The 22,110-nt window shown below is 60.6% G+C and overlaps 3 protein-coding genes across 8 annotated transcripts in view; 1 reads left to right on the forward strand and 2 right to left on the reverse strand.

The window, feature by feature from the left end:
* Nucleotides 1-1,280: 1,280 nt before the first annotated feature.
* On the reverse strand, nt 1,281-7,550 carry CNP (2'',3''-cyclic nucleotide 3'' phosphodiesterase). Of its 3 annotated transcripts, none has more exons than XM_074926965.1 (4): nt 6,783-7,550; nt 4,597-5,261; nt 3,887-4,029; nt 1,281-3,432 (listed from the first exon to the last, which is right to left on the reverse strand). In XM_074926965.1, the coding sequence occupies exons 2-4, from the start codon at nt 5,210-5,212 to the stop codon at nt 2,980-2,982; spliced, it is 1,212 nt and encodes a 403-aa protein (XP_074783066.1). In that variant the 5' UTR covers nt 5,213-5,261; nt 6,783-7,550; the 3' UTR covers nt 1,281-2,979. The 3 variants fall into 3 exon arrangements, with proteins under 3 accessions (XP_074783066.1, XP_074783065.1, XP_074783067.1); XM_074926964.1 differs by having other exon boundaries at nt 4,597-5,266; nt 6,783-7,549; XM_074926966.1 differs by lacking the exon at nt 6,783-7,550 and adding an exon at nt 5,780-6,161 and having other exon boundaries at nt 4,597-5,266.
* Nucleotides 7,551-7,579: 29 nt separating this feature from the next.
* On the reverse strand, nt 7,580-16,946 carry ODAD4 (outer dynein arm docking complex subunit 4). The gene is made up of 11 exons (XM_074926961.1): nt 16,823-16,946; nt 16,321-16,452; nt 15,879-16,032; nt 14,770-14,831; nt 13,656-13,812; nt 12,496-12,720; nt 11,357-11,564; nt 9,362-9,448; nt 8,975-9,171; nt 8,685-8,785; nt 7,580-7,945 (listed from the first exon to the last, which is right to left on the reverse strand). Exons 1-11 carry the CDS (start codon nt 16,937-16,939, stop codon nt 7,859-7,861), a joined length of 1,527 nt encoding a protein of 508 aa, XP_074783062.1. The 5' UTR covers nt 16,940-16,946; the 3' UTR covers nt 7,580-7,858.
* Nucleotides 16,947-18,689: 1,743 nt separating this feature from the next.
* ACLY (ATP citrate lyase) overlaps nt 18,690-22,110 on the forward strand; it is an 89,669-nt gene continuing 86,248 nt past the window's right edge. For all 4 annotated transcript variants that reach the window (XM_074927041.1, XM_074927038.1, XM_074927040.1 and 1 more), the window contains exon 1: nt 18,690-18,794. The gene's annotated coding sequence lies outside the window, so the exon portion shown is untranslated. The remainder of the gene's footprint in view (nt 18,795-22,110) is intronic.

Consider the following 22,110-nt stretch of genomic DNA (forward strand, 5'->3'; position numbering starts at 1 on the left):
GGCATTCAAATGAAAACAGAAGCAGTTTTGTGCTTTAAAAATGGAAACAGGCATCGGTACCCTGAGCGCGGGGAGACCCCTGCGTGTGCCCTGGTCCGACCTCCGGAGCTGCGGGTTTGCTTTACAAACGGGAGGCCGTGTCAGCTCCACCCTCTGCGGGGGTGCTGCGAGTCCCTCCCCGCTGCGCCGAACCCGGGCTTGGAATCCGCTGTAAAGACCCTGGAGCTCTGGCTGCCCCCTCTGACGGGCTCTTGGGCGGTTTGGCTACGCAGGGAAGCGCCCGGTTCCGCTTGGGAGCTCGGAGCTGGCGAGAGCTGGAGCCTCAGTGCTGAGGGCGTCTGACTTTTGTAAATAGGTTGATGCAAATTGAGGAAAAGAAAAAAAAAAAAAAGGAGGAAAGAAAAATGTTTCGGGACACCCGTTACTGTCCCTGGGCTCTTTGCGAGTCCCTCAGGCTGCCCTGCTGTCGGGTTTGTGATGCGGGAACCGGAGCGTGGCGCTGGCCGAACGGCTGCCCCAGTCCCAGGACTAACCACAGATGCTCACTTCTCTTCGAGTGGATGGTTTTCATCCCGTTTAAATTTGTGCCTTGTGCGCCCTCCCCTCGCCCAGGGCAGAGGGACAGCTGGCGCGTGCACCCCCGGCAGATGCCGGCGACGCTCGGGCCCGTCCCGCGCCCGCAGGGTCAGGGACCGCCTCGTCCCTCCCCCGAGCAGCGCCCGGGGGTCCCGGCTCTGGCACGGGGGGGGGGGGGGGGTGAGCGGGGCCGGAGGCACCTGCTGGGACACGGGGGGGCAGGGCAGGGCCTGCCCCACCTCCGACACCCCCCCGGCCCCCGAGGGAGCCGCCTGAAGCAGCGCTGGAGGGGCCGAGAGCGACGGAGCAGCCCGAGCCCCCTCGCTGCGTGTCACGACGTTAAGGCGCAGTCGGGACAAAACCAGACGCTGATGTGAAGCCAACTCGGAGAGGACGCCAGAGCCCGTGCTGCAGTATTTATCTGAACCGAAATTCTGAATGTTTACCTCAGTGTAAATACCTTCTCGCCCCCTTTCCCGAGGGAGGGAGTATTGCATGGAGCAATCGCTGTCCCCATCGCTTTGCCAAACCCGCCGTCCTCTCCAAGACGGGCTTCACACGGTGTGACACTGTCCCTCCCCGCACCCTGAAACCTTTCTAGGATGTGAATGGTAAAAATGTGAATATTTGTTGTTTACTTCATTAGGCATAATTCATAATGATGTGTTTATATGAAGAATATCACAGACTGAAGCAAAACCATATGCAATTGGTTTACTTTATTATAAACTGTATATGATGTACAAACTAATAAAAACTGAAATGACGACAGTCTCTCTGTTGTTCTTGAACAGGCAAAGAAACACGATTTTCCAGCTGCGCGGTTTGGTGCTGGGTGGGAGCTGGAGCTCCCGGGGCGGGGGGCGGGGTGCTCCCACCCACCCCCAGGGGCGGGTCTGGGCCCGGCTGCTAAACGCGGTTTTAAAGCTCTGAGGGAACAAAGGAAAGGCCCAGGCTGAGCATGAGGCACCTGCCCTCTGCCGCGCCAGCCGGGGCTCCCCTGGGGAGGGGAAGGGGGGGCTACCGGGCTGTATGTATTTAATTCTTTTACGTTCTAACGGGAATTTATCATCCATCGTTTTGGAAGAGCAGGAGTGTTGGTGAACTCGCCGAGTGCCCCCCAGAGCAGCCCCAGACCCCTCCTGGCTTCTGCCCTGAGCAGCCCGGGGGGAAGCGGCGGCTCCCCTGCGCCCGCCCCAGCTCCCCCAGCGCGCGCTGGTCGAGCACAGTCAGTATTTACAGGGATTAACGGGATTAATTTCACGGTGAGTTCGCGAAGGCTGAGCCAGAGCAGGAGTTTCAGGGTGTCCTGACCGGGGGCCGTTAGTTGAGCTTTGTGTTACGGAGAAGCAGCGACCACAGAGGCTCGGGCCGAGGCTCAGTAAAACTCTCGCTGACAGGAGCTCGGGCGTTAGCGCTAGTCCCAGCCCAGGGTTTAGGTTTGAGCAGGCGTGAGTTAGGCAGTTACGATACCTCCACTTAGGTCCTAAATTACAGTGTTACTGCCACCCTAACTTAACATTCAAGTGCATTAGAGAAAAGTAGTAAAATCTTGCATGAAGTGCAGTTCTGTACTTCAGACACGATTTTAGTTTCTATAAAATAAGATGGAAAAGACGTTAGTCCATCTCTTCCACTCCCTGCCAGGGCAGGATTGTTTCCTACAGGCCAAGGCCCCTGGGCAGGGCTTGGTCCAGCCCCCCCCGACACGTGGCTGGAGCCGAATCCCCCTCCTGGGATTTTGCTCGTCGCCTGAAATCCACGGTCGCCGTCAGAGCCCGTCCGGCTCCTGCGCCCGGGGGGGGCCCGTCCCCCCACCCCAGAGAAACGTGAGCGGGGCAGGGCTGGCCCCCCCCGCGCTCTGCGGGGTCCCTCTGACGGGCTGAGCCACCGGCACCTGCCCCGCCGGCACGGGGGGGCCACGGGAAGGGGCCACGAGCGGGTCCCGAGGGTCTGACCCCGCAGTTCCGCTCCCCAGCGGCTGGTCCCGGCCCTCGGCCGCGGGACTCGGGGCGGCTCCGTCCGGGCTTTGCTCGGCCACCGCTCGTACCCACAGGGAAAGCTCTAACGATTGTGGTTCGTGGGGAAGCTCTACGAGGCCAGAGTTGATCTTCCTCCGAGGAAGAAAACAAGCAGAACGCCACGGCTGGTTCTCCCAAAATGTCAGTAAAGTCACACTCAGCAGCACTTCAGTTACGGGCACCAGTTATGGGAGAGTTTTCCTTTGTCAGTCAGGAGCTGCTTGTTTTCTTCCTCGTTCGAGGCCAATAAACTCTCTCCCCAGAGGGGCTGGCGAAAGGGCTGACTTTAGTAAGGTAGAATTATTTCTTTTTACACTTTTAAAAGGTTACAGGAGTTACTTGCCTTTTAAAAACAACCCAACCAGCTGCCCTGCCCCTGCCCCTAGATGATGGTGCAGGAACTGAAGGCAGAGCCCCGTTTGTTGGTGCTCTGCGTGGGCACGAGTTTTCCTTTTCCATAGTAACCCGAGAATATTGCCTTCACATCGATCTTTTTAGAAAGGATGAGCATCCACATACCGTTACCAAAATACAGCAGTTTCCCTCCTCCAATTTCCCCCACTTCTTCCCCTTTGTTCCCTGCCTTTTCCAGTTTCACGAACTCCAGCAGATCCAGCCCGGTCTGGACGGCTTCGACGCCGTTGGCGCAGCCGAGGGTGACGTGGGCCCGGCTGCCCCGCGGGAGGCTCTCGGCGGGCAGGATCTTGTCGGCGTCGCCAGGCCACAGCAGCAGCTGCTGCTCGCTCAGCTCTACGCGAGCCCCGACAGTTTTTGTGGTGACGAAGAGAGCAGAGATGGCCAAGGTGAAGCCTTTGCCGTAGGAAGCCTTCACCGCCTGCGGGGAGGGAGGACAGAGCCTGAGCCGCGGGGCGCCGGGTGCGACAGGACGGTCGCGCCTCGAGTTCCTGCTCCGCGAACTCGGAGCCGGTTACGTCTTCCCTTCACCAATTGCAAGATTTAACTTGGGCTTAGCTGGTTTGAAACGATTTAGCTGGAAGTGTAAATACTTTAAACTCATTGTCGTTCCCATCAGGCTGTTGGAGATGACGCTGCAAGTGGGGGCTGGGGGGGGGGGGCAGGAGTATTTTGTTTGGAAAACAACGGGAGATCGTCACCATCTCCCCACAGTTACGACTTTTCCATCGCACAGGCCACGTGGACGGACGTATCCACAGTCCCCGGCTGCCCTCTCGGCTCCAGCAAAGCCGCGTGTCCCCCCCGAGGGGCTCGGGGATCCCTGGGGGTGGGGACAGGACGGGGCTCACGGAGGAGCCAGAGCCCCTACTCACCTCCTGCTGTGCGTACTCCTCGGCTCCAGCTGCTTTTCCAAAGTCCGTGTATTTTGTGGTGCAGTGTAAGACCCCGGGCGGCCTCTTCACGAAGTAGCTGGTCAGATCTATTTTTATTTTGGGGTCTTCAATAGCGGAAGCAACTGCAAATACAAGTAAACAACATCAGCGTCCAAACCCCATCCCCTGATGTCACCCACGAGCCTCAGTCCCGTCTCACTCAAAGGACAGGTTGGGGAAGAAAGTTTCATCTTTCTTAACTGCTGAAAAGGACTTGATGGGTGGGTAAAACGCCTCCCTTCCCCGGGCTAACGGGGGACGTGACTAGAGAACAGAAGCTTCTCGGTATCATCCTGGCTCCTCTTAACCTCGCCACTGCACGAAGCCCCTCAGGGACGAGGTTGTTCAGTCTCTCCCTTTTGTCTCGGGCTCGTGGCAGCGCCCGGGGGGTGCTGAGCCACCAGGACGCCGCTGCGGGCCGGGGGCAGCTCCCACAGCGCCAGAGCTCAACGGGCTCCTCAGGAAAAGCCCTGGCTTTTATTTTTACTTACAACAGCAACTTTGTCAGCTACGGGGAACAGATCGGTAGCTTCCAAGTTTTTCTCCTTGCTAGCCTTAACCAGAAATTCACTTCAGAAGCTGACTGAACGCGTTCCCTGCGCTGACTGGTAACATTTCACCACGAGATGGTAAGATACGTCTATACATACAGTATTTACTCTCCTTTTTGAAGGCTTTGAGACTTCCAAGCTCATCTAAGAAGGCCTGGCCAGCCTTCCTCAGGATCTCTGAACTTCTTTTGCTCAAAAACCACCCAAAATACATGGGTAGGAATTCCTTCTCCAAGCTCGGCTTCATCTTCTTCAGCTCTTCCACCGACAGTTTCCACTGGTTCTTTTCCTTCAGCTGCAAACAATCCATCCGCCACTGGGTTTTGGGCTCAGCAAAGATGACTTTGTACCGGTATTTGTCAGCAATATCAAAGAGTTGGTCCAGTCGTTCCCTCTCATGGTGAGTGTCGTCCAAAACGATAACGCTGATGTCTCGTTTGCAATAGTCAACTAGATCCTCATCCACCTTTGAGTACTCTTCAGGCACGGTGCTTCTTATTAACGGTGTGATTTTATAGCTATCGACCGAGATGACCTTGCAGGCATCTTTATACCTATCCTGGATTGCCTGGGCAAGAGTGGACTTCCCACTGCCCGGCAGGCCCCTTAAAATAAAAAAGGTTTTAGATTCTTTGACTGTGGAGATGGTGTCTTCATCGTCAAGGAAAGGGAACTGCAAGCTTTCGGGTCTTTCTTTCGCGGACTGAGCAGACATTTTTTTAAATATTTTAGGCAGGAACGTGTGACTCTTCTTTGAGAAGCCTCTGTTCTGAAATGCAAGAAGGAAATATTTTGCAGACTACCAGCCCCCGAGCCCCCCATCCCGGGGCGCGAGCACGCGCCTTCCCTGGGGGGTGCCAGGGAGCCCCTCTGCCCCCGCGTCCCCCACCTCGGCCGACGCCACCCCACAGAGCCCCGGGCGGGTGCTGCAGGGGGACCCGCGCCCCGTCCCACCCCGCCGGCCCCGGGCCCGGCCCGAGGAGCCGCCGGTGCGGCTCGGGCCCGCGACGCCCCGGGAAGGGGAAGCTCTGCCCGTGACGTGGCAGCGGCCGCCGTTCCAGGGGCACCACGGGCTGGCGGCGGGCAGAGCCCTGCGGGGGCCCCGTGCCCTCCCGAGCCCCGGCAGAGACCCTCGCGGCGCCCGGTACCGGGGCTGCGGCGCGGGAGCCCCCCGGAAAGTCCCGGCAGGTTGCGGCGCCCGCTGCGGCCTCGTGGCTGCCGCCCGGTACCGGGGGGGCCCGAAGGCGCCGCAGGTGCTCCCCGAACCCCCCCCTCCCCGTACCGACGGCTGGTGCTGAGCGGAGCCCCCGGGGATGCGCCGGTTCCCCGTCAGCGCCCGGGGGGGTTCGGGCTCCTCCTGCGCCGAGAAACTGAAACCGCTTCCCGGAACCGCGATCCCCCCCCCGCAGCCGAACCCGAAAGCGAAACCAGTCCCGACAGCAGCCCTCGGGGGGGGGCTGGCGCTGGCCCCCGCCGGGAACCGGAGCCCCAGGCGATTCCAGCAGGGCCCCGGGCTACCGGGACGGGGGGAGCGCGGATTCCCCGCGGGGCGGCCGCTGGATTCGGGTCGGTGCGTGACCCCCCCCGGCCCGGCCGTGACCCGCCCGGTGGCCGCGGGCGATGCTGGAGGAGGTTTTGCCCTGGGGGGGGGGTTACCCCCCCGCCGAGCCCAGGGCGAGGCTCTGGCTTAGAAAAGGCCGATGCCGGTGGATTCACTTCCCTGCCCCTGGCTGGCCCCCGCGCAGGGGGGGGTTGGTTCCGAAGCACCCGGGGACCCCCCCGCTGCCCTCCCCGGGGGTTCGGGGGTCCCGGCGCGGCCCCGGGGGCCGGGTCGGGCAGGGCCCGCGGGCAGCTGCCGGCGACGGCGGCGACTGCGGCCACTTGCCCGTCGCGGAACAAAGGAACAATGACCGCCCCCCCCCGCATTGTTCGCGCCCGGCCCGGAGGACAAAGGCCGCGCTCACGGCGGGGGCCCGGACAATGGCCCCGCACAGACCCGCCGCCCCCCCGGCCCGGCCCCACAAAGCCCCCCCTTGTCTGCGCGCCCCGGGGCCCCCCAGGGCCGGGGACTCGCCGGAGGGAGCGAGTGCTCCCGGCATCGGGGGGGGGGGGGTGCCCGGGACCCCCCGGGCGGAGCCGCTGCACCGCGGGGACCCCGGGGCTGTGTCCGGCTGCACCCCCCGCCCCGGGCACCCCCCGCGCCCCGCACCCCCGTGTGGGGCCACGCCGGAGCTCCCCCCCCCGGGAAACGAGACCCAGCGCCGGGGGGGCCCGGGCCCGCTTACCATGGTGAGGAGCGGCGCGGGGAAGCGGCTCTGGGGCGGGCACGGCCGCGGCCCCTTTCATAGCGCCGGGGCCCCCCCGCCACCGCCGGCCCCCCCGTGACCGCGCAGGCGCGGGGGGGTGCGGGGGGCCGGCCCGGACCCTCCCCCGGGGACGGCGGTTGGGGGGTGCCCGGAGCTCGGTCCCCGCCCGGGACGGGGAGGGATCGGGGGGGGCGGCGCTTTCCCGCGGCTTCGCCCCACTTGTGGGTGCGGGGGGGCGCAGGGAGGGCCGCGGCCGCGGTCCCAGGGCTCAGCTCGTGTTTGCAGCGCCGAGTGCGGGGGGGGCGGCCCCGCGGCTCTCGGGGGCCCCGTCGGGTCGGGGCCTTCCCCGCCGCTTCCTCCCCCCACCTCGGCCGGTCCGGTTCGCAGTTCCCGGCACCTTCCTTCTGCCCCCCCGGGCCGTGCCCCCCCTCCCGCTCCGCTGCTCCCAGTTGTCTCTGGGGGTCCCGTCGCTGAAACCAGCGTCTGGGGGGGTGGGGAACCCAACGGTAAAGTCCCGGCACTGAGAAATCGGGGAGGGGGGGGCAAGGAAAGAGCCCCCCGGCCTCTGCCCCGCTGCGGGAAGCTCGGCCCGGGGCCGGGGGGCAGGAGAGGGCCCGGGGGGGGCAGCGGGCCCGGGGCCGCTGGGGAGGTGCTGCCCCCTCCTGCCCCGCGGCTCTCGGCCGGGGCTGCGAAAAGCGCAGCGGGGGGGTCTGGCAAAGCCGGCTCCTTCGCCGGGGCCACCAGCCCCGAAGCGCACCCCGCCCCACCCGCTCGCCCAGGTTGCCCAAGGCCCCCTCCCGCACCGCCATCGCCGCTGCGGTTTATACCCGCTCGAGACTGAACCTTCGCTACGAAACCCAGACGCTACAAGTTCGAACTTGGCCGCGGCTCCGCGCCCCCCCGACCCCGCGGCTGTCCTCGCCCGGAGGATGCGGCGTGGGCCAGAAATCCGGGTGCTCGTCACCGGGGAACGGGGGGGTGCTTTGCTCCCACACATCCATCTGTGCTCCAGAGAAGGGAAACGGAGAATTTTTACATTTATGGGGTGCCGAGGTCTAAATGAGGCCTTCAGCAGAGGAAACTCTCGCTTCTCTTCTCCTGTCCAGCTCCTCGATGAAGGTTTTGCTCACGTCGTCTAAGGCCTGAAAGCGAGACGGCGGATTAGCAGAAGCTCCAGGAATGCAGTTACATCCTTGGAGTGTTTCCTGTTCTCCTGCTGTCGCTCCCTGGCCCTTTCCTACTGTGAACCTCTGGGACCTGTGCTTTCACCCTCCCTGCCGCCGTTCCTACCGGCCCAAGCGTCCCCTCCCCTGGGGACCCCACCTCTCTCACACTCCCCTTTTTCTGCCACCTGTGAGCGGGCTGTGCCCGAGCTCTGGATGCCCGTGAGGGATCCGGTGTCGGTGCCTGTGCTGGAACTGGTGCCGGGCAAGCTGGGCTCGGCCGGACCCCCCCAGCCCGCGGCCGGGTCAGTGGGGGCTGGCGGCCGCTTTCCGCGGGTCCCTGGCCGTGCCCACACGCTCTTCCACCGTCTGATGCCAAGTGGCTCCTCTGGGACTTTTCGGAGAGGGCGGGACAGGGTGAGCTGTGATCAGCCACTCTCCGTGGGAAACCCTTGCCCCAGGGAGGCCCAAAGAACATTTTCCCTCGACCTGAGCAGGGCCGGGGCTTCATCCTTTTATACGTTGGTCTGGTTCATAAACTGGGGTTAAGTTTTCTGAGCCGGGAGGCTTCAAAACTTCCAATATGCTTCAGAGGCTGCGTTTTCCCCCTCTTAACACACCTCCTGTGCAGGGACGTTTTCTCAGTTCACCAGACAATAGTTAGAGCCAGCTTAGTGCCCCGGCCCCAAGCTTCTCCTCTTCACAACCACCCACTTACAGCAATGACGGCCCTTTGAGCAGCCTCATCGTGAACAAGCTTTGCCTTCGCGAGGGCTTTCTCAAAGTTCCTGATCGCAGACCAGTAATCCTTCAACTTCACTGTAACAGACAAATGCAAACATCTGTTTTAAGCCAAGATCAAGAGAATAATAGTTAACTGAGCAAGTCTCAGGTGAGGGGTCTTGGCCTGAACAGTTACTTTGGCCGTTAAATGAGAGATGTTTTCACAAGGTGTGAAGGGACGGGCTGTCGCCATCCCTCGAGCAAAACTTGTACCAAGGCCTGTACCTTGTGCTTGTGCCACCAGGACAGTGGCACGGAGTTGCCACTCAACATCTCCCTCTTCATCTGACGCCTGCAGGGACTTCTGGCCGTAATTCTGGGCTGCTTCGGCTTTATCCAGCTCCAGGTAACATCGGCCGATTTCATGGAACAGCCAAGTCTTCTCCGGGCTGGATTTTGCCATTGGAATCTTCTCCTCCCAACTTGGAGCAGAGAGTAAGAAAGACGTTTAGCAGATCTCACCAGGCACAGTTAGAATTTCAACCACTGATGCTATAAAAGAAGGATTCCAGGTACTCCCAGCCCCCCCTTGCTGCCAGTTTGAGTAAACAAACCGAAAAAACATCATCTACAAAACAGCCTTACGCCTTTTCTGTCACTAATCTTACATACGTGTCAATGGCTTGCTGGAATTTGCCGATTCTGGCATAAACTCTGCCAATGTTACCGAGGGCTCTGGACACGGCGTCTGGCAGATCCCTGTGATGGAAAGAAAAAGAATTTGCAGTAGCTGACAGCCGGAGTAGAACGGAAGATTGGCAAGGGGGGTTGTAAACACGCTCGAGTGACTTGCAGCTGGGGTGTCGAAACACGCGTTTATCGCCCTGATGGTTTAGTTTTGTGAGCCCGACGGGTAGAGCGTCTGTGCTTGGGTGACAGAGGCCTGGGACAGACTCCGAGGCACCTGCCTGAGGTCCCTGCCCTGCTGGGGGAGAGATCAGAGCACGGCAGAAAACTACGCCTGGGAAAACCCCTGATACACGGGCGAAAGCAGCAGGTTCAGGGTCTTTTTCTCCTCGTCTTTCCGGCGTCCCCGCCTGCCGCCCTCCGCCCCTGCCCGGGCGCTGCTGCAGAGATTCCCCCCCCCAGGTCGCGAGGGAACGAGAATAAATTGACCCTCGGCATTTCGCCCGTGGCTTTGTGGCTGTCCCTGCGTCCTGCCTGTGCCAGCTCACACACCGGCTCAGCCTCGGTCCTGACATAGCCTGGGCTTTCTTCAGCCTCACGTTTTCTTTGGTGCTCGGCGTAACTTCAGGCGAAGTGGGGAGCAGCAGAGGTAAAGGACCCATATCAGACTGAAAGTCATAAAATCAAGGCGGATTTTCAATTTTATCTACAGCTGTTGCAACTGACGCCCGGTAAGATGCAGGGGGAAGTGGTTTAGTTTTGGGTTTGGGTTGTTTTGGTGCAAATCTGGCAGCCCTTGTAAAAGTCTTTCTGCTTCGCTTTGCCTCGGTTTCCCTTTGTTGCCCTGCGGGTCCCGCAGAGGTTCCCTGCCAGCTCCCGGGGCCCCAACACTGCCGGGCGATTCCTGTCCAAGAGGGAAGAGCCAGACCCGTCCGAGCCTGCCCCGTGTCTCCAGGCTCTGGGTAGCAGCCCTGCTCCCTCTGCTCTGAACCAGCCTTCGCCCCATGCTAGAGGCAGCTTCTGTAATAATGTAGCCTGTGGACTTAATTTTTTTTCCTTAATTAGCCCTGGTTCCCACCTTCGGAAGCGGCCTGCTCTGGCTGCCCTTACCTTACAGCTGGAAAAGCTGACGAGGAGGATAAATGCCTTGTCAGGGGCACTGCGAGGCTTTAACGCGTCTCCTCTCGCCCTGCTGAGCTCCAGCCACGAGAGGGCAAAGCCCCAAAGCCCCCCCAGCCACCGCCCGCCTGGAAACGCAGCTTCGCCGGCATTCCTGCCTCTACTGCTAATTCTTCACTTGATTTGGGAAAACTGGGGAGTGGAGATCGCCAGGACAGAGGCAGAAATTTTCTTAAACCAGTATTAATTTTAAAAAGGGATTTGTGAAAACGACAAGAGTCTCACTTTAAAAGCCCTGTGCGGTGTTGGCAAAAATAAAACCGAAATAACTTCAGTCCAAGCAGCTGTTCAGTGTTTTCTCCTGTGCTCTGCAAAACTCTTGGTAAATCTTAAGACCACACTTTGCTCCACTCTGTTTTAGCTGAAAGAGCTAAAACGTGCTCTGTATGGGCAGGTAATTGTACCTCTTAGATAACTATTTCAAGGCTGCTATCACAGTTTGAATGCAAATGATTTTAAGAGAAAATGTAGCAGAAAACTGGTGTGATTTAGAGCCCGACCTCCCAGAGAAGGAAGTGGGTACTAGAGGCTGAAGTGCTGAGACTGAGACTTGGGTTCTCTTTTGCTTTGCTTCAGCCGAGTTTTAGATGTGCCACGTGGTCGAGGTCCTTTAGAAATCTGCTTCAGGCTCCTTATTTTTGCAATAGTGAAGATGAGTCACTAGAGACCATGGTACCTGGGCAGAGTCTGGATGCGCTGCCCTGTTAAACCTCCAGGTGAGGATTACACCACCCGATGCTAAAAGCCCTTGCAGAGGAACTTTCCTCCTTTCCCCACTCCCCTGAACCCCCCAGCTCTCACCTCTGCCTGGCAAACTCCAGATCCATCCTGTGGCTCTGCAGAGCCGCCTCTGTCCGGCCCATCTCGAACTGAGCGTTCCCAATGCAGCTGAGGAGGTTTCCGAGCAGTTCCCCCTTGTTGGGAACTTCGTCCTCGGAGCACCCTTGGACGGTTTTCAGCAGCCGCTCAGCTTTCCTGCAGCCTCCCTCGGGGCAGCCCCCGGCCAGCACTGCACACAGGGAGGAGAGTTCAGTGCTGGCGGGAGGCGAGGCCAGGCGTGGTTGTACCCCCCAGACAAAGCTGGGAGAGGCTGGAGCTCCCGACCCCTCAGCATCTCCGAGAACCTGCCCCGGCGAGATGGTACTTCTGAACCTGCACCTGGCACTCCGGGAAATCACTTTCGTCAGGGTAAGTCCAGGGAAAGGACTTGTAACCCCCCCGCCTGCTGGGGAAAAAGGCGACCGGTGCTTGGCCAACGGTTCTGACAGCCCAGGTACTGCAGCCGGGCGGCCTGGCCTTGGAGGTGAGGTTCGAGCTACAGCACTCGCGGTTTTGCTTTCCTAAATGAGCCCCTTGCACTTCCCCGGTGAGCCCTGTTCGTGGCACCCTGGTGCAGGGGCCGCTGCAGGGTGTTTCTGACACCACCTGCCCCCAGCCGCTCTAGCTTCAAAGAGCCGAACTGCAGTAACCACCACGGTCTTTTCCCAGGGTTGTAAATATGTAGCACAGAAGGAGAGAAGGAGACCAGTGAGTAACTGCTCCTTCCTTCCAGAGCACTGTTTCTCAGCTGCTTCATCTCTCTGCAATGGCATTTTTGAGCCATAGAAGTGATGAAGTGCAGCAGCCTGCATTCTCTCAGTGGAGCCGCTGCTGGTTCCCAGAGCAGAGACACGGGGCAGGGGCCTGCCTGCCCTCGCCGTCCGAGTGCTGTCCTGGAAACCAGTCAGCAGGAAGAGAAAAAGCTGAGAAAAAAATGCGTTGGATTCTGTATCTAAGAAAGCGCTGGGAAAGGTGAAGAATACAAAAGCAAATACTTCCCCAAAACTGCCTACTGGTGTTTGTGAATGCGCTGCTGCTCTGGTTCCGGCCCGTTATTACTACAGCAAATAATTACACGTGCAGGTCATCACGTTCTCGCTGCTTGCAGCCGGGACACCTACACTGCTGGATGTCCTCCACGCTCTTCACAATGGATCTGCCAACCTCGGCTGGTTTTCGTGTCCTGTCCGGGATCCACCTTCGCTGCCTGAGCTTGCGCTCTCTCTCGCGGGCGTAAATAGGCTTCTGCTGCTGCCAGAACTCACGGCGAGTGTCCAGGTAGGAGATGCCGCTCAGAACCAGGTCTGCTACTTTGGTGCCCTGCTTTGTGCTGCTCTCCATCAAATCTGAGGACAAGATGGTAGAACCCAGGGGGGTGTGAGCGCGGGTGCGGACGGAGCTGCAGTTCAGCGGGGGGCTGGCTGGGAACGGTTTTCTGCTCTGACAGTCCTAGAAGTGAAAGTCCTCGGCGCCCTCGGGACCGGCGCGGCGAGGGGGGCAGTTAGGGCAGACGCCCGTTCTGGGCGGGTTTGGAGCGAGCGCGGGTTCCCAGCCCCTGAGCTGCCGCCTGGTGCCGGGCAGAGCCCGAGGGGCCGTTCCGGGGCCGGCGGGGGCGAAGCCCTGGGCAGAAACGCCTGCGTGGGGGGGTTGAACAGCCTGTGGTGAGACTGCAAGAGGGAAACTGCGAGAGCCTGCACACGCCTGGGAACCAGGCAGCCACGGACGCTCTTCATGCTAGTCATGCCATCACCCTGCCCGGAGACCGAACCCTTAGTTACCTCTCTATTCCTGGGCAAAGAGTTCCCTGGAAGAATTACTAAGGGGGAATCACCTTTCTGCCTAGTTCTAAACTAAGATACTTCTCCAGATCCTTCACCTTGATCTCAAACAGCGTTTATAACAAACCCACAAATGAGTTACAGTCTTTGGAGCCACGCTTCGCACTTAATGCAGGTGTCGGTGGAATTTAACATTAAGGCACAAGTAGTTTGCAGTGATACTGTTTCTGCTTTTGGTTTCACCAGCACAGATTGCTTTGAGTTGATCTATTGTTCGTCATAAAATCCTGACAATTAATAGGGAAGGAAATACGCTGATAGTTATGAATATTGGATCTGGCTCCAGAAACACCTGCACCCTCCAGGCTCCTGCCTCTCGCACAACCACTGTATGTGTGAGGTGAGCTCTGGTACAGAGAAGGAAGAGTGGTCACAGGGAAGAAAATAAAAAAGAACTTGCTTAACTTGCTTAGAGCATTTAGTTAAATAAAATAGAGAAAGACCTTCATCCTTGAGCAGCTTTTCTAGGTAGGCCTTGTCAGCGTAAAGCTCTCCAAGAAGCTCTCGCTCTGTTTTTGGATTCCTCACGGGTTCCTGTTTCTTTGCCCTCCTTTGATCCTTAGTCGGTTTGATTTGGAGTTTCTGATTTGCTTTTTTGCTCTACAGCAAGAAAAAATAAAGGAAGTTGGGGCGAGATCAGCAGGGAACACTAGGATTAGCAGAATTCTGTTGACACTCCATATAAACCAACTTATTTTTTAAAGAACAGCAAACAGCCAGTGTCTGACCCATCGCTTGGGTCAGGAGCCACTGCAGTGTTGCAGCCCGCTGCGCTCCCTCCCGCCCAAGAACAGGAGGGGGCGTTATAGGAAGGGCAAGAATTGTTCAGCCCAGGCCTTGGACTGCTGGGGGGGCTTCCTGGCCAGAGCTGTGCCAGGCCGAGAAGGCCGGGGCAAAGAAACAGAGGCTGTAAGAGCCGGGATCTGAAACGTCGGGATTTCTAGAGATTCACATTCAAAATCCCAACAGTTACGTGCTCGTGTTTAGGCCCCTTTGTACAAATTCTCTTTACCATGGAGCGCCCGTCGCTCCAGCTGAGAGCAGCAATGAGCTCCCCAGCCCGGCCCCCGGGGGAGTGTGGTTTGGTGTCACAGAGGAACGCGATGCTCCTTCCGTGGAGCACCCCGAAATTAAGCAATGGAGACAGTGTCCGTTATCAAAAAAGTGAACCTTAAACATCAGGTGAAACCCAAGTAAATACCGTGGATAAATGACCCCGGGCTCCGAGCCCAGCGGTTACTGATTAGCCTCTGCCGGGGGACCCGCAGCGCCGGCAGGACCAGCCCGTCCGGCCGAGAAACTTCAACCCGGGCTTCGTGTTGCTCTCCCCTGCCCTTCTGCTCCTTTAAATTTTGCGTAGCTTGAGCCAGGAGGACATTAAAAGCAGGTGTATAAATACTGTCCCAAGGGGTCAGTGTGCTGTCTGTGCTCAGAGGGCACTTCACCAGACCAGCTGTACCCGCACCCCTGTTGCTGCAGAAACTCCCAACGTCTAATGCCCGTTTCAGGCATAACAGCTCCAGTCAGCTTCTGAAGCAAGAGCTCTGCAGACTGTACCTCTGCCTGCCGGCTTATGAAGCACAGATCCCCTTTATTCTCCAGCTTAACTGAGGATGGACCTGCGAACACAGAGAAAATATTTGTTAGTGTTCAAGAACAGCAGTGCAGAGGCTTGAGAAATGAAAATGACAATAAATGTGCCAAGCTGCAGTACTGGAGAAAGCGAGCTAGATCTGGAAACTTTCCCTGTTTTTTAAATAACTATCACATACGAAAGAGCTTCAAGCTTTTCCGCAGCTGGGGAACCTGCGGCACTGGAGGTGGACTGAAATTTTGCAATGGATTTGAGGGAGTAAGGCACTGAGCTATCTGCAGGATCGGGCCCGGGGGGTGCGCAGCGGGGCGTGCCCCGGCGGGGGGGCCGGGCCCTGGGGATCCGCCTCGGCAGCCTCGGAGCAGCCGGGAGGTTTCACGGCAGCCCCGGGAGCCACACGTGGGTCCCCTGAGCGCGAGCCCGGGGCGGCAGCGCCCGCCGGGGAGGGGCTGTGCCCCGGGCAGGGGGTGCACGGCCCGTCCACGCCTGTCGGCTGAGAGAAAAACTGAGGGAGGAGTTGCCAGGCTGCTGCCTGACACCGGGTCCTTGGCCTTTCCCGCCTCCTGCGGGGCGACGTTCTGTCATCGAGGCCAGAGATGATGACAGCAGCGCTCTGCTGCAACACTCCACAGTTTCACTGCTCTTGTGCAACGTAACCTGGAGGAAAGTCAGGATCTCAGGAAGGCCAGTCCCAGGTAGCACAGCAAATCTCATTACAAACTTTGAACATCAGCCTAAAGATCCCAGAACGGATTCTGTCCTCAGTAGGGCCGTCAGCAGGTGAGCTGCTCGGTTCTGTATTTAGAACATTTTCACGGTGACTTTGGAAATTCAAGTTGGTGTCATAATTTACTTACATAACCGGTTATTAGACACTGTATATGAATGGGCATTCGGCCAAAACAAAAACAGGGCTGTGCTCTTCTCGGTGCTCCCTGGTTTCATCTGAGAGTGGCCACTCAGCAAAGAGACTCTGTTGGTGCAGGGTCCCTCAGTGAGCCACTCTGCCATCAGCTGTCCAGCGACCAGCTGCTGGCTCTGCTTGTAGGGGCTGTAAAATGCAACCTCTTACTTCCAATGCAGTTGATAATTGCGTCCTGGGCCTTCTCGATACCCAGCCTGAACTTCTGCAGTTCTGGACGTAGTCTGTAGCCTCGATGATAAAACACCAAAGCAAATTCAAAATCACCCATGATGTATAACGTCTCGGCTTTTTGGTAAAGGCCCTAAAATGACATTTGGAAAAAATAAATAAAAGAGAGAAAAAACAAGCTTCAGAGATGACATTTCCCTGGTAGGCAGAAGTGAGAGCCCTGTGCTATCGCAATCTGCATACAACCAAATCCGATCCTGAAACTCTTTCTCAAGTGCTGACTAAGCACCTCCGCTCCTCTGGAAGCAATGAAAATGTCGAGGGTGTGCTTGGAATTAGCTGTTTCTACACCGACCTGTCTCCCAGCCCCTTCAAAGTTTCACAGATAACAGACCGGTCCTCGGCCACCCAGGCCATTTACCTTGGAGAACGTTTTGTCGTTTTGGAGCGAAGCTTCAGCATCTTTGAGGGAATTTTCCGTGTCCCCAAGTTTCAGGTGACATTTGGAGCGGGCAGCCAGGCAGTGCTTGTCTCCCGCTCTCAGCTTCAGCGCCTGGAGGGCAGCAGACGGGGACAGGCCAGATGTGACCCGGCACAAGCACTCGCTGCGGCCCGCCCTGTGCCGGCACGGCTCTGGGTGATGGGTGAGCAGAACGCCACATTTCTACCGCAAAACCCCGCTCTCTCGCCCCAGAGAGGTGCTGCCCCCCCGCACGGCCCCGCGTGGGCCGCCTCCCTTCGGGCCGTGACCCCCAGCCGCCCCCCCCGCGCTCCTCGGCGCTGCCGCCTCCGCCCGCCGCCCCCAGGGCCCCGGGGGCCGCCGCCAGGCCCGTCCCGTCGCGGCCGCCATCTCCGAGGGCCCGGCCCGCCCGCGGGCCCCTCCCCGCCGCCCGCACCCCCCGGCCCGGGCCCGGCGCCCTCACGTTGCTGAAGCAGGCCAGGGCCTTGCCGTGCTCGCCGCGCCGGCACAGCAGCGTCCCCTCGGCCATGAGGCTGGGGAAGGTGCCGGCCGGGCCGGGGGCCGCCGCCGCCGCCGCCATGGCCGGCCCGCCGCCGCCGCCGTCGCCTGGCAACCGCTGCCGGGCGACGGCCCGACTTCCGGCGCGGAGCCCCGCCCAGGAGGTGACGTCAGGGGGGCGCCCGCCGCCGTTTCCCGCGCCCTGGCGGGAGTTTCCCGCGCCGCCGCATGCGGGGGGGGCGCGTTCCTCCGCCCGTTCTCCCCGCGGTCGCGCCCCGCCGCGCCGCTCACGGCGAGTCCGCGCAGGCCCGGCGGCGGCACCGGGAGGGGCCGCGCTGCTTGGGCGGGCAGGAAAATGCGCGTTTTCTGCCCGAAAAGCGCCGGGTGCTCGCGGTGCCCCGCGTTCCGCCCCTCCCGGCCCGGCCTGTCCGGCCGACGGAGCAGCCGGCGCCCCTTGGGGTTTTGTTCTCGCACCCGCGTCTCCAAAGCTCCGCGCTGGGGGCGCGGCCGGAAAAACGGGGTGTGGGAGCGCGGTGAAACGGCTCTGGGGAGCGGCCGCGTGAGCGCCGGGCGGCCGCCGAGCAGGTTCCTCCGCCCAGCCGGGGCACGGGCCCGACGCGGGGCTCTCGCCAGGGCAGCCCCCGCCTCCCCCCGGAGTGCCAGTCCTCTGCGGGTTTCGGTATTTGCGCAGGGTACCGGTTTCATCACCGCGGTGCCCGGCCCTGGACAAACAAGTGCCGAGCGGGATGCTGCTGCTCTCACCCGCTTCAGCCTTGACTTTATTTTCGCCGTGGGTACGACCCTGCCAAAACGAATGTTTGAGGCAATTTGTTCCGGCCAAGGGACCGAGGGGGGTGTGTGTGTGTCCGTCCCCCGCGGGGGGGCTCCTGCTCGCAGCCTGGACGATTGAACTCCCCCACGGGGAAACTCAGCGCTGCCGCCGGGCTCCGGACGCAGCTCAGGGATGACGGGGCCGGTCCTGGCTCCGGGGCGGCGGTGTGGGAGGGAGACCAACCCCAGCCCAGCCCTGGAGTGGGAGGCAGCGGGACACGCCCCTGTCCCCGGGGCGTCCGGCAGAGAATTTCAGGCAGTTTTGGCGTTTGGGAACCGTTCTCTGGGGAGACTTTCCCCGCTGGCACCGCCGGGCGGGACACGCGCTCCCCGAGGCGGGCGGCAGCATCGCGTCTGTGTGCCCCCCGCCCGGTGACCGTCACACGGGCCGCGCCGGCCCGGCCGCCGGAGCCACCTGCTCGGTGCGTGCTTGAGTCACAGGTTGGGAACAACCGGCGCAGGACGGGCGGGCGATGGGTGTTTCTGGCGGGCGGAAGAGCCGCGGTGCTGCCGCCAGGGGCCGGCGGGAGCGGGGGCAGGACGGCTCGTCCTGCCCGAGGCCTCGCGCCGCGGCGGCAGCGTCTCACACACCGCCCCCCCGTCCCCGGTCTGTTGTGTCTCCGGGCCGCGCACGTCCCGCAGCACCGGTTGCCGTGTCGCTGGGATGTGCTGGATGTCGCTGGGATGGCGCCGGCGGTGATGTACCGCGATACCCCGATGGCTGCTGCTGCTGCCGGTGAACGGCCCGCGCTCCGGGCGGCACCGCCGCTCCCCACCGGGGGCACCCCGGGGGTTCTCCGCCAGCCCCAGCGCGGGGCAGCGACGCCCGGCTCTGCCCCGGGGGAGGCCGCTCCTCGGCCGCGGGGGGGTCACGGCGGCGGGGGGGGCGGAACTACGGCTCCCACAAGGCCGCGCGGCCGCGCCCCACCGGCGGCAGCCAATGAGCGTGCGGCCCCCGCTCGGACAAGGATCACGTGGCGGCGGCGGCGGCCAATGGGCGGCGGCGGCGCCCGTAGCCCGATGGGCCGGGGAGGCCGCGCCGCGCCGCAGCGAACAAAAGGCGGCGGCGCTGGGCGGGGAGCGGGGCAGCGGCCGAGCGGCGCCCGGTGAGTGCTGGGGGCGGCCGCCGCGCTCCGGCTCCGCGCGGTGGGAGCTGCGGCCGGGGCTGCCGCGGGCCGGGCGGGAGCGGCGGCGCGTTCGCGGCGGGCAGCGCCTCTCCCGCCTCGGGGGGGGGGGGGTCTGGGAGCCGGGGCGGGGGAGAGCGGGGACCGGCCGCGCTGCTCGGTGGTCCCGGCGGCCGCTCGGTGGCTGAAGAGCGGCCGGGCTCCGGGAGCCGGGCCGCAGCCCGCGGGAAGCGCCGCGGTCGCGCTCAGGTAGCGGTTTGCGGCCGGGAGCGTCCCGGTGCGGGCCGGGGCCGGGGCGCCGCGCTCCCCCCGCCGCCCCTGACCTTGAGGAGGCCGGCGGGCGCCCGGCTGAGGTTTCCTCATCGCCTGGAGGCTGGAAGGCGGTTGTGTCCGTGTTGGGCGAGGCCCCGGCTGCCCGGGACGGTCCTGGGGCCGCGTCTGTTTCCGATGGGCACAAACCGCTTAGCGAGGGGCCGGGAAAAAGGGCTCGTCCGTGGCAGCAGCAGCTCCGGGCGCCGACTTGTTCCTTCCCTCACCCCGCAGCCAGGAGGCCCTTTGCCAACAGCGCTGGGTGGACCCTTTTCCAGAATGAAACCCCCTTGGTGGGCGCTGGGGAGGCAGCAGCCCCCGCGCCAGGGTCTCGCTCCATCCCTGCTCTTGCACCCGCAGGCGGGGGAACAGCCTCTGTCTCTCTTGTCTCCCGTGAATGGATCCGGCAGCTCCAGGAGCTGCGAAATGGCTGTTTTCCAGCCCTTGTTTGCTACCTGCAAACACCTGCTGTTTACCTTACTGCTTTGGAAAGTCTCTCCCTTCTGTGCGGACTTTTTTCTCTCGTTTGTTGTCTGCCAGAGAGTCTGAAAGCTTATTGTGCCTCCTGAGCATGCTGTTTGTAGGTATCTGGGTTGGGTTTGTTTCCTGGGTTGGGTTCGGAGCTCAGATTATCAGCTCCAGTAACGCTCTTACTCAGACCCGTGCAGCTTTCAGCGTAGGAGACCCCCGCAGGTGTGTGCAGCCAGCCGCCCCCCCCCCCCCGCCGAGGTGGGACCCGACGGGAAGGGCACCCACAGCTGGGAACCCTCCCAGGCGCTGCTCTCCGCTTCACAAGTGATGTGGGGAAGGATTTAAGGAATAGACCAGTTAAGGACCTTCCCCAGGGCTGCAGAGCAAGGTGTCCTTTCAAGACAGGACTCCAGGTACCCCGGTTCTGGCAGCAGGCGCTTGCCAAGGCGTTTGGAGCCCGTCTGCGCTCTCCGGGAGCGAGGCTCCGCTTGCTGGGGGTGTGCTGCCCCCCCGGCTCTGCAGGGAGGCTCCTCCGAGCGGGGCAGTGAGGCGCTCGCCCCGGGGCCAGCACACCTGCTTGCATCACAGCAGGATGGTGCCAGGCCTTTCACAACGCACGGCGCTGAGGGTTCTTGACCCGTGAAGCTGATCAGCTGCTGTGGCGCCTCTTCTCTTGAGCCCTCTCTCCCTCCTCTGATGAAAGCACGCGTGTTTGCCAGGTGGAAGCTGACATAACTTTTTGTGCTGCTGTGGGCTGAAAATACTGGCTGATCTTGAACTGCGTTAATAAATGACCCGGGATGGAGGGGGAAGGGTGCTTTGCAGTGTGGTTTTGTTGACATAATTCTTAGGGGAGAGGGCATGAAATCCCTGCTGGAGAGGGAGTCCTCTTCTCCCAACAAAAGCATCGCTCGGGTATGACTGGAGTGTGGCACTGACCTGGGTCGAAGAAAATTCCATGCGTGAGTGCCTTGTTCTGTATGAACACAAACTGGTGATGCTCATAGAGTTGTACCTCTGCGATCACAAAGGGTTTACAGAGAAATAAACCAAATCAATGTCTTTAAACTTTTTTTTTCTCCCTTTGCAGAGTAGACTGTATTGTTCTGACTAGTGCCACATCATCTGCTCTCTCGGGAGCCGAGGAGGCTTTACGTGGGTTCTGTTCTCAAGAAAGCCTCTTCTTGTTTCCCCGTCGTCTTCCCTTTCCTCTGAATTGTGTTTTCCCTTCAGCTAGTCGGTAGTTGTTGGGGCAGAGGTGGCGGTTGTGTCACAGCAAACACAACATCCAGCTCTAATCCTGGCCAGCTTGCTGCCATCACACCGTTCTTCTCTTGTCAAGGCACTCGAGAAACTTTCCCCAAGCGTCTTTTTTTTTTTTTTTTTTTTGCGTATTTGACAGGTGATTTGACAGGTTTTGCAGGAGTGCTTGCGAGCCTTCGAAAATATGATCTAATCCATTTCTTACTTGCTCTGGACTCACTAGTGAAGGCTGAAACCCAGCCCTTGTTAAATCAGTGGGTGTGGATGATGATGTAAAGGTCTCTGATGTGTTGCAGGGAGGCTGTTTGGTTTAGAGCCCCAGTAAATTAACACAAATCGTTCATGGACATCAGTGACCCTTTCTGAAATGACTTATTCTTACACCAGTAACCCGCTTGTCAAGCCAAGACTGGGTTCATGACATCCCTTCAGCAGTTCTTCCCTCTGCGTGAGGGCCCCGTGCTTCAGAGGCGCGAAGGGTCCTCGTGACGCGGTTGCCTCGGAGCCGAGCCTGCCGTGAGCTTGAGGTCGGACTCGGGGCCCTCCCGAGGGCCCTTCTAACCCGAACTGTCCTGTGACCGTTGCATTTTAACTGAAGAGTTCAGAGCAGGTGCTGTGGAAGGCGCTTTAAAGCGGCAGTAGCTTGCCTTTCCCTCGGCAGGTTTGGCCGGAGCCAGCCCGTGTCCATCCCCCCCAGAGGAGCGGGCAGGGCAGCTCCCAACAGCTGGAGCCGAAGGGCTCTCATGGTGCACTCGAGCTCGTGGGATGACCAGCGAATCATCCCGGGCAGCCAGAGAGGCCTTATGGGTCAGAAACTGCTAATTCTATCTGCCCCTATCCTAAACCTTGTGCAGCGGAGCTTACGCATTAAGAGCAGACTGGAAAGGCCTTTTGTGCTGCTGACGTGAATCTACCACTGTGTGTGGTCATTGCAAGGTCTGGGGCCTAAAGTCCTAAGAAAACTGCAGCTCAGCCCTGCCCGATGAATCACGGGCAGAGCAGTGTCTGGGAGTCAATCAGTAAAAGAGAACGCTGCCCTGCAGCTTGTGCGTGGTACAGAGAAAGGGATTCTTTTCCTTCTGTGCGCACCCTCTGTTTTTCCTCAGAGTGCACCCGTTGCCCTCGTCGGCACTGGTTGGTGTGCAGGTGCTAAGCACGACTGAAAGCAGGATATCCCTGGCGGGTGGGAGTCCTGACCTGCCTCGTTCTTGGGCAAACTGCAGAGATTCTGCCCCTCTGGTGACTTGCAGTCCCG

The sequence above is a fragment of the Athene noctua genome, chromosome 25, assembly GCF_965140245.1.
Source record: "Athene noctua chromosome 25, bAthNoc1.hap1.1, whole genome shotgun sequence".
Lineage (NCBI taxonomy): Eukaryota > Metazoa > Chordata > Aves > Strigiformes > Strigidae > Athene > Athene noctua.